The sequence below is a fragment of the Zootermopsis nevadensis genome, unplaced genomic scaffold (genome assembly GCF_977971745.1).
Source record: "Zootermopsis nevadensis isolate Lab colony 2312 unplaced genomic scaffold, Znev_1.0 Znev_ptg000028l, whole genome shotgun sequence".
In the NCBI taxonomy this organism is placed as follows: domain Eukaryota; kingdom Metazoa; phylum Arthropoda; class Insecta; order Blattodea; family Termopsidae; genus Zootermopsis; species Zootermopsis nevadensis.
The window spans coordinates 24,089,445-24,105,545 of record NW_028259160.1 but is presented as its reverse complement, the minus strand read 5'-3'; the positions used below and the strand labels follow the sequence as shown (position 1 = coordinate 24,105,545).

Here is a 16,101-nt window from a genome sequence, read left to right as displayed (position 1 = left end):
GGAGACCGCGTGAAAAATTTACCAACAAAATCATTGACGTAAGTATAATTTCTGCTTTAATGTTGTTCGGTGTCTACTGATTAATACATTGCGGCCTCGTAAAATCCCAGGCTAGGAGTAACGCGCGGTCGGGAGCACGTGGTATCGAGAACACACGGTTAATGCGCGTGTAGCGAAGTCGTCAATGTGACCCGGGAAACATTTTGCCTCTTGAATTGTGCTTTCAGTCGTCACTGTCAGTTGCAAGACTGATTTTTCACACTTGTTCAGTTTTCTGGCTTTATTTTTACTCTTTTCCTCTTACATTCACAAATACAAGATGTCCCAAAAAAGATGTAAACATATTTAAAGAATAAAGTAAATACATTTTAATAATCTTAACAAGTGGTCCCCAACGCGGTGCCCGCGGGCGCCATGGCTCCCGGCAAGGCTTTTATTGGGTGCCCGCGTTGATACGGAAAGAGGTTATACTGAATAATGAAGGCCGTTCGACCATGAACATTATAACATCAAAGCACAGATCTCTACTTACTGAGGATCGTTTGCGAGCAGCAACATCATCCCACACTCCCAAATTTGAAAAAATTGGCCGATGAAATGCAGTGCCAAATATCACACTAACTTCCCACTTGAGTAATAATAATTGTACTTATCATTTCTTGTATCATTAAATGTCGTGTTGTTTGGTGTCCATATCTTATCTGTCCAGAGAAAAGAAAATTTGGCTTTGTTAATCGGTTGGCGCCCGCCACGATCTCAAAAACTCTCAAATGTGCCCGTGGGCACAAAAAAGGTCGGGGACCGCTGATCTAAACCATTACATACTTGGTGAATTAGTTAACCTTGTTTAGGTGTGGAAAATGACCACTGAACGAGATTTCGTATAAGATATTTGGAGAGCTTATATGAAAATTAGTCGTCGAATTTAATATTATGTTTAAGTAGAGTGACCCTAACGGGCACTGCGCATAAGAGATCTACATACGATTGGGTTTAGGGGGGTTGGGGGTGTTACCATCAATAGCTTCATTACCTGGCGGGATGCCTGCGTGTAGGATGCTGGAGGAGGGATCCCCATGCATTAGGAGAATCACGTGGGGAGTCCTCCGTGATAACTTCACGGCACACCCAGAGGGGGGTCAGACACCCTACCCGAGGCAATTATACGCAAACTAGTCGCGGAAGTTCCAGAAGTTTATCATATGCATACATGTCCTAATTTGTTATGTTATTTTATGCGGAAAGCGTGGCATAAGGAATCTTTCCAGTGTTTAAAGGCGTTTTTTCCATAACGTGTGAGGGCTACACTTTAAAGAGTTCTTGTATCACCGTTTAATATCAGAAAATGTTATTTCATTCGTCAAAGATCTTTTTTATTGGACATGGGAATATGGCTGACAGCTTTTCCCCGCTGTGAGAAAATTGAGAACTTTTTTTTAGAAAAAATAATTTTAAGCTCAATGTAAAGACTTCCATTATAGGTCTTGCCTCAAAATGAAATGCCAGCAAACAACCTCTGACCTTTAACATGCTGTTATTTCGCGGTTTGCCTTCAATAATTTAAGAGACGTTTGCTCAGTATCGGAAGAACACTTTCCATTAACGATTGCCTACAGGAGGAAACGCTCGTCTCTTGTGAGGAACGCGATAGACCCAATTAACACCTCAGCCTATCTCAGGTCAAACTGAAAAAATATATTCCGCATACAAAGAGCATAACATTGGATATCTGAAGTCCGTAGAGGTGAACACAAAGTTTTAACTTCATACCGAATGGTTCTGGTCCGAATAGCTTTCATGAACACGCACATGAGTTACTAAAATGAAAATCCACTGATATAAATTAAGCGTTTCTGGTCTACTGTTTCATTTGTCTGGCACAGACTTACTGTCGAGAGAGCAGCACATCTTAATCTAGAGGATCTTGGTTTTACGATTATTCAGTACAATAAATAGCCTGAAATCGAGATTTATCCCGAACTATGAGTAGGGGATAAACCTCGACTCTCCCGAAACGTCGTAGAGCGGGTAGCGGGACGGCTTTACTTTTTATTTTAATTAGACAGATAAATGCATGACGAGTAGCGAGAAGGCGTTGTCTCGCTACACGCCATGTGGGCACTTGGGGTGAGAGTCCGTATAGCTCCAACTCATTCTTGACCTCGACACTAGATGGGGTGAGTGGTTAGTGTCATGCCCCACGGTACCCACTGGCCCCGCGCGCAGTGGTCACACAATAGAATTCTAGTCGATTCGAAATCATTATGATTTTGCTATCTGTCGTTCAAAGTGATTTTCAGAGATAATGGTGCAAAAGAGTTTTTGATGGCTCTTACATCCTATTCTGTGACATTTTCAAATTAAGCCCTCGCACTCAGCCTATTTCCTAAGTAATGATAAATATATTATGGGTCACAACATACGTCGATTACAGTGTTTTAATCAAAGGAAATATTCGGAGTGCAATTAAACCTATTTCAACGCTGTTCAGCCGTTCAAGATGTCATTTCAGGAAAACACACAGATGAAGGCCCGGGAACTACGGAGTAGCGAATGATTTTATACAATTTTATGTACACATAGACCTGCAGTTTTTTATATAATAAAGCATGCACAGACAAACGTCACCAACACGGTTTATCATTTGTATCCAGTTTTGTCTGTCAACGTATTTGGTGTATTCATCCGCGGAATAATTGAATAAAATGGCGGAATCCTGGAAAACAGACCCATATCTGCTGCGGTCAGGACTTCAATGGCATCCAAAACCAGCTTTCTAGTTTCCGGATTACAAATTTCAGTGAGTAATTCTTGAGTTTTGTATACTTTTAACTTCTCAACAGCCTCTGGTATTGTCGAAACGAGGTCTTATTATAAAGGAAAAAAATACACGTTTCTGGTAAGGAACTGCTTTGGACTAAAGCCTCTTGAATTTAACGAAGACCGAGCGAAGACATGATAAGAAGAACTTAATTCTGAGAAGGAAAATCATGTGTTCGCAGTGATCAGTGGAAGACAAATTACAAACTGCTAAAGGGCGTAGTTCGTGAACATCAGCAAAATTTAACCTAACCCAATTCAACCCAACAGGGGTAATCAGCGTCACTTCAACATGGCGACCTGCGCACGAATTTTCGAAATAGATCATGGATGGTCGGAAATTGCTGAAATTTTCTATGGATGTCGTGCCACAGGTAAGTAATAGAAATTCATACCCTTTCGTGTCACAACACTTGTGATACATTCACACGAAGGCATCAAAGTCGCGAGGTGGAAGAAACGCTAAATCGGCCACGGTCACCAACATCCGGCTTTATCAGCAAGGAATTATGCACAGGGACGTTTCTTTATATTTTCTACATTGTGTCTATACGTCAACAAGGGACCCCGTTAACAATCTCTGGAAGAAACACGCCGAACTATGTGAGCGGACTTTGGGTTCGAATTACACCAATTCTCCACATTCATACACAAGTGCGACAGGCGTGACCTGCAAGCACGTTACCATAACCTCACTTCAACAATAAGTAAAGAAGTTAACTCTGAACGCTGAGATAGCGAAAGTTCTCCGACTACGAAAAGAAGTTTTGAAGGTAACAAAGAAACAAACAAAGATGTTCCGGTAGCTGTTGTACCACATTAACTTTGTGAGAAAACTCCAAAACTTTCTCTGCGAAGAGTCAAGGACCAGAGCTTAGTAAGAGGAGCTGGCTTCCAAGAGGCTGACTTGTAGTTTCGAAGAGGCTTTACCGTCAGGAACCGACATAAAACTGGTCCCTGTCCTCGGAATATGAAAGCCGTGTTCACTATTCCGACCACGAAGCATTGGGCTGGAACAGCTAACATGACGATATCATACACACCTAAACACCGGGTGTTCCACAAAACTGCATTCCACGAGTAACATAAATCTAATCACACTGGAAACGAACATGACAGCTAGGCCTCAGAATTAAGATCCGTCCATCAAGACACTACCAGACAATATCACATGAACGTAGGAAATTTTCTCATACGCCTGTATATTATTAATTGGTTTTTCATATCAGAATTTTCAATAATAATATAAAATGTCTTTGGATTAATATTAAAGTATTTAATTTTCTTATTTTGCCAAAGTGTAAAGTTTAAATTTATTTAATTTTAGTATTGTTAATATCCAATTTCTCTTTTCGTACGTGCACGTGCCACTCGTTATGCAGTCGAGTTTCTTCTCCACAGAGGCGTGAATTTGAAAGTGGAATAACAATCGTATTTTGACAATTCAGGTCAGAACCAGAATTCTCCGAGACCGTCTCGTACGGCATCTAATTAAACGAGAGCTGATACGGATCTTTAATATGTGTGAAATATGTAGTTGCATCTCGAGGCTACGTGAAACAAAATGTAAATAATATTAAAATGGTAACGTTCAAAGTCTATACAATTTTGTTCCCTGAATAAAATTCCCTTGGGCCACTCAGTGGTCGAGAACTCATGGAAGCATCGGCTCGCTTTTACACTCAGAAAGCTCTCTTTCTACGTCACAAGTAACTGAACTCACTTTATGGAGGCCAGGACGCAGAACGCGATGACCAGCGTGCTGAGCGACACGGCGTACCCCACTTGGGCGATTGTCTTCAGGGCGGGGAAGTACCCCTGAAACACAGCATCCCTTTGTGTGATACAAGTCTGTCTGTAGGTAACAAATTCGGCCACTGCAGAGAGCAAAGTGTTAAGGGGCAGCAGACACATTTCTGGCGAGAATAGAAGAGGTCAAGGTCGTATTGAGGCGCTAAAGAGTTTAAAGCAATCTGAAACAAAAACACAGTTAAAGCAAATATAAACGTTTTCGAAAGAAGGAAAGAGAATTATAGAATTTAATAACAGGATTATCTAAAGATAAATTAATGAAGATTTCTGTCTTCTGGGTTGTTGCGCTGTGTAGTCTGGTCGATGTTAACCAACGTTTCGGAGGTCATACTGCCTCCGTCATCAGGGCGATGAGTATGAAGATTTCTGTCTTCTGGGTTGTTGCGCTGTGTAGTCTGGTCGATGTTAACCAACGTTTCGGAGGTCATACTGCCTCCGTCATCAGGGCGGTGAGTATGAAGATTTCTGTCTTCTGGGTTGTTGCGCTGTGTAGTCTGGTCGATGTTAACCAACGTTTCGGAGGTCATACTGCCTCCGTCATCAGGGCGGTGAGTATGAAGATTTCCGTCTTCTGGGTTGTTGCGCTGTGTAGTCTGGTCGATGTTAACCAACGTTTCGGAGGTCATACTGCCTCCGTCATCAGGGCGGTGAGTATGAAGATTTCCGTCTTCTGGGTTGTTGCGCTGTGTAGTCTGGTCGATGTTAACCAACGTTTCGGAGGTCATACTGCCTCCGTCATCAGGGCGGTGAGTATGAAGATTTCCGTCTTCTGGGTTGTTGCGCTGTGTAGTCTGGTCGATGTTAACCAACGTTTCGGAGGTCATACTGCCTCCGTCATCAGGGCGGTGAGTATGAAGATTTCTGTCTTCTGGGTTGTTGCGCTGTGTAGTCTGGTCGATGTTAACCAACGTTTCAGAGGTCATACTGCCTCCATCATAAGAGCGAGTCATCGGAACAACCCAGAAGACAGAAATCTTCATATTCTCACACTCACCGCTGTGAAAACCTAAAATCTTACATAAATTAACGAGTTCCATGAAAGTCATAGTCCGACAGTAGAATCCCCGCACTCCATTTTGAAAGCTACAAGAGATTTTAAAGTTGAAGTAAAAGTTTTCCTTTCGGAGTGCTTCAAGTACTTTGGGTAACAGACGGAGGAAAACTGGAAATTTCACAAAGTTTTTTTATTGAGAAAGAAATAAATTTGTGAAATGAGGTTAAACTTTTTCAGAAACATTCGTGAGACAAAGATCAAGGACGCTCTTCACATCTCAAGAAACGCGGCGTATACAAGGGAATTTTCTTCGTTCCTCGAAGCCCTGAACTTTCCTTCCAGTTCCACGGTTAGGAGAGTAGTGTCAGCTGACAGCCCTCCTCGTCTTCAACATTATCTGACAACGTAAACTGTATAATGATTATACTACACTACACCAGTACGACGAATTCCATATTAATCATGCACGTAGTTCTAAAGATATTAATATTTATACAAAAAACTGTAAAATTTACCAGTTCAAAGTTGGTACCACTGAAGTCATTGGAACAGATATGGTCTTCAGAAGTGTTTCCCGCCGATTTATTTAAACGACAGCAAAATCAATACAGCCTTTGCAGCTCTCTCTAAGAGATCTCCGTTTCACACGCAAGTCGTTATTAAAGTTTGCGGACGTAACGGATTTTAAACGATTTGAATAAAAATGCAGTACTTGAAGAAGCTGTCCACGCACAAAGTCTAAATTATTTTACTGCAATATTTGGCCACATTGATTCTAATACCGTCTTGCTGTAAAATGGGGCAGGGGAGTATCTGTTGGGAGACCTGTCAAAGCCAGACCTGGTCTAGGTCTGAGGCTACGTCAATCAGCTGAACACATAGTCTCTTATTCGCCCTTTACCTGAAGAACAAAGCAGTTCTAAAGTCCGCAGAAAGATTTTTACGAACCACACGATCGTGAGAAACTTTCAAATTTCAACCATGCGCACATCTGATTTCACATGAATGAGGTTCGAAAAAACTTGAAACACCCTGTATAATAATTGTTCCTCGTATTATCGTACTGACTTCGAGTTTTGGGATCACAGGGTCCTTAAGTTACGAACAGACGACGAGATCAAAAGTTGAACTGCAAGTTTTTACGGATCAGAAATCGAGCTTGTTATCCGCGTGTTCTCGTGACCCAACACAGGGTGTGCCTCAGATAAGGCTGCCACTGCGCCCTCCAGCACAAAGTGTCGTCCTACTGAGCCTTCGAGATATCGGAAGAATGAAAATTCGTAAATTTTTACTTCAACGAGATACGTTTCGAAACACTATGTACTTTCAAGCCAATCATCTTCTTATCTCTCCCGATGCTAAGTTAACTGTGGCGCTGATATGCAATAATTAAATAATCACCCAATAGTGCGTCCATCTAGACGCGCAGTGAACATTTGTCTTGTCCCCTTGGTTCTGGGTGCAGGACGTTCTGGAGCGCCGGGCAATGACATCTTAAAAAGTTATTTATGGACCACCCGGTGTAGTGCAGCTTGGTCGGAGATTTTATACCGCTGGAGACGCGACAAGCGCCCGTCGCGACGGCATAAACCTCATACAGTATTCTTCCACTGTCCGTTCGGGACACAATATAACATTTTAGACCAATATATATTTTTCATTCCCCAAAAGGTTTTGTCGTTTTTCTTAAAATCATTCTTTTCTTCAGATATTTTACTTTCGATACAGTTTGCAAACCGAAGAACATCAGTATTTACAATTCAATTTTTTACCTAAAAGGCTTACTAAAGGAAATACGAACAGATACAGAATGTCTGAGGAAAAAAAAGTTCCTTAATAATAATTAAATAAATAAAGATGGCAAAGTTGCGTCATATTGTGATATAATAAGTATATATTAAATCTTGTCTGTCTAATCACAATAAATTCTTATTAAATATTAAAATATATTTCGATAAAGAACATTATTTAATATTTTAAATATTTTAAATGTTAATTATTGTAATATTTTAATATTTAATAAGAATTTATTGTGATTAGACGGACAAGATTTAATATATAAATAAATAAATTAAAGTAAGGTACCTTAAGGAAAATAAGAAACGAGAAAATTACATGACGAGGATATTAATAGTTACACAAAAGTCAATCAGACAAATGGCGAATACGGGCAATGAGAGACAATTGACTTAAGATACGGTTTTGATAGAATAAAAATATTAAACTACCGTATATCAGAGAAGCTGGCATGAAGCTCTGAAGTGGACTGAACCGGCTCGTGATCCTAGCAGACCTTCGGGTTCGATACCAGTAAAGAATTTTTCGACTTGATAATATTACGTGAAACTGCTACTTTAAATATTTGTTGTATCAGAACAAAATTCTAAAACATTACGTACGTCACATTAACGATGTAATGCGTTATCTTAAGAAATGAAATATGTCGAAGTGCGTGACGAACACTAGTTTAAGAAGGAAAGTCCCCGAAGACGATTTAAGCCAAGTAGCTGAAACGCAAAGGCTAATGAAAAATATTAAATAATTATTGATAATAATACATTTTATTAATCCGTATTTCTGATAATATCTTACGCCGCACATCACGTGGTCTTTCTCTGCCCCCCGTTACGAGATTACTCCGTCTCATTTCCACACACGGGCCGCCCACTACGAAGGTTTCCTGAAGCCTCAGGAAGACCTATTCGGACCACGGGCAGATTTCTCAGAGCGCGCCACAGAACAAAAGTTACTTACTCAAGGTTCATTTAACGACGCTGTCAATCGCTCAGACTAAACAGTATCAAATTATAGAGTGATTAATTAATCGGAAAGGATGTGGAAGGAGTCAATCGTGTCGTGGAATTTAAATCAATATTATGACATTTCTTTATAGGAACTGAAGAAAACCAAACGATATTTGAACCCGGGACATCCCGAATAAGAATCAGCACTGGGCACTCGGCCAACCCGCGTGTGACCCCAGGGTCTGATTGGCGATGTTACTTCCACCCCAGGACTGACCACTATCTCGACCAGAAAGGAGAGAATATCTTGCTACTAGTGTCAAACACTGACCTGGGATTAAGAAAGATTTTTCTGAATTTATACGAAAGCGAAACATGATCAGTGGGAAAGCCAGAAAGAAGGAGGGTAGAAGCATTTATAATGTTGAAAATTAAGTGGACTGATAAATTACGAAATGAGCTGGTCTTAGACAGGATAGGCGAAGGAAAAATCTTACGAGAAGAAGAGATGGGAAGGTGGGACACTTTCTGAGGCACCCAGGATTGGTTAATTTGGTAATGGATGGGAAGAATTGTATGGGGAGACAAAGATTGGAATGTGACGCAGATTTTTAAGAATTTGGAAATGAAGAGATTGGCGCAAGATAGACGAAAACGGAGGACCACATCAAACCAGTCGGAAGACTGATGACAAACAAACAAAAACAATAGTCTCTCAGCTGGTCAATAAATCCCCCCCTCAGTTTTATGGATCTCGGAGGTTCATCACCGCGTTCACAAGAGTCAGCTGCCAGTCCCTTCCCTGAAGTACATTAATTCAGTTCAAAATCTAATACTCTGTTTACTTCAGATTTATTATAATATCATCCCGCCATTTACGCTTAGGTCTCCTCCCCAAAGTGTTGTTTTCCTTTTACGTCTTCGAAATAAAATGTACGCGTTCTTCAACTCTCCCGCGCGTACTACATGTTCCGTCTACATCAGTGTCCTAGAATATTATCTGGTGAGGAGAAAGTTATGAAACACCTTGTTGTTTGTACTTTTCAGCAGTGACGCAATAACCACGGTCAATAAAATGGAAGCGACTTTAAAGGAAAAATTTTATGTCATATTTAAAGATCGAAATTCAAGCCCATCGCAAGACAACCTCCGTATTATCAGGTAGGAACGTCCTTGGACATTGTCCACTATCTGAGTTACGATGCCTTTTGTATGCACGAGAAAACAAACAGTCTGTATTCATTTGAACAACACAACGGGTTACCAGTCAATCAGCTCCCTTTATACGGCGTGATTATGTTAGATAGCCGTATCATTCACGGGCCTCGCACACGGCCCACTGGTTAACGACCGAGCATCTAATCGCATCTCCAATCAAAATTTACAAATGAAAGTGCACACAATCTGTCGGCGTAATGAGGAACTGCTGACTGAATTCGAGACAATTTCCAAATCGACCACCGTCAGTCTAGCAGCCAGAGAACTAGCTTTGTTTTCAAGATAGGAAGACAGGATAATTTGTTAAGCACAAATTATCTTTGTGCGATATTCGAAATAAGAATTGTCCCGGTAAATAAATTGAAAATTTTTAAATATTGTAAATTTTCAAAAATTTGTAAACACCAACAATTTTAAAATTTTCGAAGTTTTCCGAAATTTCAGAATACAGAATTAGAAATATTATGATTCCTACCAAATATATAAAATTCGTATTTGAACATCCATCCCAACCTAAAATTCCTTAACTGGAACTAAGCAAAACTAACCTAACCGCATAAAATTCTATACAGTTTGGCAATATAGTGGCAACCAATCACCTGAAGACGACAGTACTATCAACCCCGAAACACTGTGTATATATCTGCAGCTCAGAAAATCGCGAAAGTCCAAACACTATCATAATGCGCCATATAATTGTCTTCGTTAGTGATTGAAAACATCAGAATCGCAAAGAAGACAGATTTAAAGCATTTGCAGTCGAGAACAAAATCCCTTACACATAAATTTTCATATGCGAATGAATTCGTGATTGATGAACAGGAGTACAGACGTACTCCGCTCTGTGAGTGTCCTTTCAAGATTGATGTCAAAAGAAGGAGCCGAGGCTTCAACTGAGTGAGAGGATTCAATTTCTCATTTCCGCCATGTTCTGATTTTCCTGTCAGTTACGACACTTAATCCATAACGCTGGAGTCGTTGCTGACGCACATATCCACATATCCTGAATAACAACGAGTCTAACTAACCAACCAGATGGCTTACAGAGCCCAAAGGTTCATCACCGAATTAACCAAAGCCCTCCACCGGACCCTGTCCTGGGCCAACAAAATCCAGTCTCCTTCAACTCCTATCTCCCATAGATCCCGCCTGAGATTATCCTCCCATCTACGTCTAGGTCTCCCCAGAGGTCTCTTCCCCTCAGGCTTCGCAAATAGTGGACCCAACCAACCAGATGGCTTACGGAACCCGAAGGTTCATCACCGAATTAACCAAAGCCCTCCACCGGACCCTGTCCTGGGCCAACAAAACCCAGTCTCCTTCAACTCCTATCTCCCACAGATCCCGCCTGAGATTATCCTTCCATCTACATCTAGGTCTCCCCAGAGGTCTCTTCCCCTCAGGCTTCCCAAATAGTGGACCCAACCAACCAGATGGCTTACGGAACCCGAAGGTTCATCACCGAATTAACCAAAGCCCTCTACCGGACCCTGTCCTGGGCCAACAAAATCCAGTCTCCTTCAACTCCTATCTCCCATAGATCCCGCCTGAGATTATCCTTCCATCTACATCTAGGTCTCCCCAGAGGTCTCTTCCCCTCAGGCTTCCCAAATAGTGGACCCAACCAACCAGATGGCTTACGGAACCCGAAGGTTCATCACCGAATTAACCAAAGCCCTCTACCGGACCCTGTCCTGGGCCAACAAAATCCAGTCTCCTTCAACTCCTATCTCCCATAGATCCCGCCTGAGATTATCCTCCCATCTACGTCTAGGTCTCCCCAGAGGTCTCTTCCCCTCAGACTTCCCAACCAATACCCGGTGCACATCTTTTGTCCCATCCATGCGCGCTCAATGCCCAGCCCATCTCATTCTTCTCAACTTAATCACCCTGACTATTGGGGGAGGAGTACAACTTTTTAAATTCGTCATTATGACGAGTCTAGCAAACACATAGGCTATTTTGAAACCAATTTACGTCACTTGGAAAACGTACGCAGGCGTCGATGGGAGGATAATATTAAAAATATCATTTGAAAGCAGTAGAGTACAGAACATCGGGGTCCATAAAAGGAGAGGACATTTTGAATACATCAGTGACTATTAGCTTCTAAAGTTTTACTCTCATTCATGAAGATCTTGGTTATATTAAATTAGTTTAACTTCAGTTTATAGGACTTTGTGTTCTCCTGTCGCAAATAACCAGTAAAATTGATTGACTATAAAACCACTAGACTGCAAAACCAATTTCGATTAACTCATTCTGGCTATTTCATCCTTGAACGTCCGATATCCCCGTGCTGGATATGCTACCAACCGCACAGTTAAAGCTATGCACGTGTTCCGAATACGCTGTTTGAAAGAAGTTTCTTTTTTCTGAAACAAACCATCTGCGACCTTCTTTTTTTAATTAAGCATTATTACAGTGTACCACTAAAAGTGTTCGTGTAACATAATGATATCGCTCAGTGCAGTCCACGTGTGATTTGGTGTAGACAATTAATACTGGGCCGGGTTTTCCTCAGACTCCAGTCTTCCCGTCAAATTCACACACGTGTTATCAGGGAATGGACAATGGACCCATTTGGGGACGGAGCTCCACCGAGACCTAGTCTAATCCCAACAAGACAACAAAATAAAGACAGCAACATTCAAATTAAGAAGTTTATATATATATATATATATATATATATATATATATATATATAAAAGAAATGCAAACATGAAACAGCAGAGGTTTGGCAGAAAACATTTGAGGGTTACAATCCGATTGGGGTTTCATGTTTCGCGAACACTTTCCAATACTAAACCGAATCAAGAAATGATTCACCAAATTCGACATAAAAATAAGAAAATAATAATAATAATAATTTAATGTGCACAAACTGGAACATAAACCACTAATAAACTAATCCCACAGTCCTTGCAGCAACTTCAAAAATTCTGCCACCTCAGTAATATGCATCACTTCAACTTACGTGTAAATAAATTTTAAATCAGCTTGACGTTTTTAAACACAGTTACGCAAAGTTTAAACTCGTCGATACGTGTTAGAGGTCGTGTGAGACGCACCCAGATCGACAAACCTCAAAGTAGTCATACCTCGGCCAACACGAGACAACGATTACAATTACCCCCGCCCCTCTCGAAGGGTTCATCGCAAGTCTCCGCGTCTTACGCGAACCTCAACCAGGAGACGGAGCCACATCATTTAGTTCAGAAAAAAAGGGAACACAAGTTTTTATGATTATAGTCTCGGCGTTTATTGCATATAATTTAGCATTTATGTCTTATTACTTTCGGCCACATAATATAACGACCTGATGATGGCCTACTAAGGTCGAAACATTTAACGGATTTCTGAGGCGTGGGCCTTGTGACGCTTGGTCGCTGGGACCGTGGGTTCGAATCCCACTCAAGATATGGATGTTGTGTTGTGCTGTCCTGTGTACAGGTAGAGGCCTTGCAACGGGCCGATCCCTCATCCAAGGAGTCCTACCGAATGTCTATAGATCAAGCCAGTGCTCAGGCACTTGAAGAATGGGTCGTTCCCAGTATCTCAAGTAATAAACATTGCGATATATTAAGAAACGAGATGTCCATCGTAATCTACGCAATCACGTAATTAAATGCCAACCGAAACCACGACACGATACGACACTAAAGGCGTCCACGCAATGGATTACTCTTATTTTGTGCAAATACGTGGCCCCTCAAGGAAAATCACAAGGAGTTAAGTCAGGAGATCTCGTAGGCCAGACCAAAGGGTCAATTCTGTCAGAACATAAGATCCGATCTGAAAAACAGTTCCTCAAAGAACTCAGATCGTACTTCATAAGTGAGATATTGGGATTTTAAGTCGCCTAGATTAAATCTTTAATTAACAGGAACAAGCCAGCTAAGGGATTCACTGAGGGAGCCCCCTATATGGCGTGTACCGAGACAACTTAATTTTTTAATTAATCTAAATGCATGGCTTGCTGTCTAATTAACTATGATCGTCCTTGTACACTGCCTGGACTATTTACAGTTCTATTTTATCACGGAAGGAAGGTTACGGATGTCAAGGATTCTTGCCAAAGTTTGAAATCAAATCAACTCCACTGACGCACTGATAGATCAGTCTCTTAATTAGCGACCAGAGATCTCTGCTTCTCCAGGGGACCAATCGCATTCTAGTGAAAGTTGGTTTATAATTAGACTGTTAACTGAAACCCTGTCATCAAACCAGATCTACAGCCGGAGATCTGGACCGCACATGCTCTGTTAGATTAATTGACTAACTCCATACAGAAGATTAATTAGCGAGAAGCTAACGGTCACTCAGATAGGCAAGAAATATTAAGCCTTTTATGTAACCTGAAGACACATCATCGGCCCCTGACCTGAGCCAGATGAATCCACTCCATAACCTCCACTCTATTTCCCTAACATATTCGATCTCTTACCTTCACGTTTTGCGACCACGATTTTATGCTAATTAGGCGTGTTGCAATTCTGTCGAAAATTAAATTAATTTTTTTCAGCGTGACGTGCAAATAAACAGTATTTATTAAAACGTAAGGAAACATTTTTGGGGCGTGTTGTACGAACCAGAAACAACGATAAAAGTCTGTGTAAAACAGACATCTTCCGTTGTTTTTCTGCAAAAAATAAAATCCCCTAAAGAGTTATGGTGCATTTCAGAAACACCCTGTATAATTGGTGTAACGCAATATGTACTCCTAAAAGCATTTACAAAAAATATCACAGAGATTTTTCTGCCTCCAATGACCTAATTTTCAGTTTGTAACAACCTTTATAAGCGTTCTGTTAATTTTATTACAAAATTAATTTCACGAGTTAATTCAGTACGATATATGCCTCTAAAAAATAATGTCGTCAACATAGAACTGATGTAACAAAATTAAATTCTTTTAAATTGGTAGTAAAGTACTATTTCATACCGGACGGTAAGGGAGGGATCAGAGGTACAAATATCAAACATTTCGTGTGCGAGTGTTCCATTCCTCTTAAATCCCAATTCACTTTTAATATAATGTAGCACAGAGTGACTCTCCTCTTAATTTCGGATGTATTTTATACATCACATTCCATTCAAGCACACTACAGTCCTGGGGCTAATGTTACGCACACAAAAAAATTAAAACCTTTAATGTTATTTGTATATTTTAAGGTTCCGAGTTTTTTTCAATGTGAAATCAAAATAAACTTCCCTTCCCTTGTTCGTCGATTGTGTGACATTTAATTAATCCGACAATCCTTTTTGAAATGAACTAAAATTCAAATGACAAAGTTCTTCTTCTGAGTTTTGTCTCCGTGTAGACTCATCGACAGATACCAACATTTAGAAGGAACACGGTATCTCCATCTTCAGGGTTAAAGGATATTCAGTGCGCCAAGTCCCTGAAGAACAATTTGATTTTCTTCATCGCCGTGAACACTACAGATCTCAGAAATGTATATAAAAGAAACTGCACTGAATATAATTAATCAACTATTGTTGGCACACGTCACAATCGATTTAAAGTCGATAGTGGGCAACCCACGTGACACTGAACATAAAACAATTCGTCTTTAAACATGACAACAGTCAGCTGCAGTCTGGAGGTCAGTGAAATCGTATAACGTTATATGTTACCGTCAATGTATAGAATGCCTAAAGTTAGTAGGAAAAGTATGAAATTAATCGTAATGTTAATATCGTTTGGTTGTGTAAATTGAAATTAATTAAAGTCGATTGGATAAGCTGTCAAGATGGAGGTTGTGCATGATAGTCGCGAAAACACCAAAGCTACTGAATCTGAACATAAGAAAAATTTTGAGAATTAAAATAATTGTTTTATATTAAGTTTTTGCAAATATAAAAGATAAAATAAAACTGTATAAATCGTATTACGGAAACCTAATTCTTATATAATTTGCCTAAAGAATCAGAGGCATTTTATAAAATTAAATTCTATAGAATACCTATCCGAAGTATAAAATAAACTGTTAATTTCATGCATTGCCTAAAATTTCTGGGCATTTTATAAAATTCCGGGACATTCCATAAAATTCCTGAATTTAATATTTTGCCTACTGACTTTAGACATTCTATATATTGCCGGATTTCATGGCAACATATACACCAAATACATATAACCCAAAAAATCGGTACGTCCGACGTAACTATGATACAATTTTTGCTGTACCAATGGATTCCTCGGCTGTAAGATGTCCTGTAAAGAACGTAAACTGCAATTTATTCCTTCAGAACGAAGTAAAAACAAATCGGCTTTCATTTTGGCTGGATACCAGAACGGCCGACGAAATACGTGCAACGTCCGCACTTCGTCTTCGCAAAAGTGACGCACAATCAGAGGAAAAGCAATAACCTAGAACATTCTCTATCGATCGAATATCCAATAAACACATGACCGAAATCCTACAGCAAAAGGAAACTTTGTACGTCCATACAAATCACGTTCAATGGTCGGGCGGCCAGCAGTCAGAATCCTCACACAAAATACAA

The 16,101-nt window shown here is 40.2% G+C and overlaps 1 protein-coding gene across 1 annotated transcript in view; it reads right to left on the bottom strand.

The window, feature by feature from the left end:
- LOC110836281 (secretin receptor) overlaps positions 1–16,101 on the bottom strand; it is a 108,007-nt gene that overhangs the window by 12,347 nt on the left and 79,559 nt on the right. Inside the window, exon 5 of the mRNA XM_022077344.2 lies at positions 4,544–4,638. Within this exon, the coding sequence (XP_021933036.1) occupies positions 4,544–4,638 (95 nt within the window). The remainder of the gene's footprint in view (positions 1–4,543; positions 4,639–16,101) is intronic.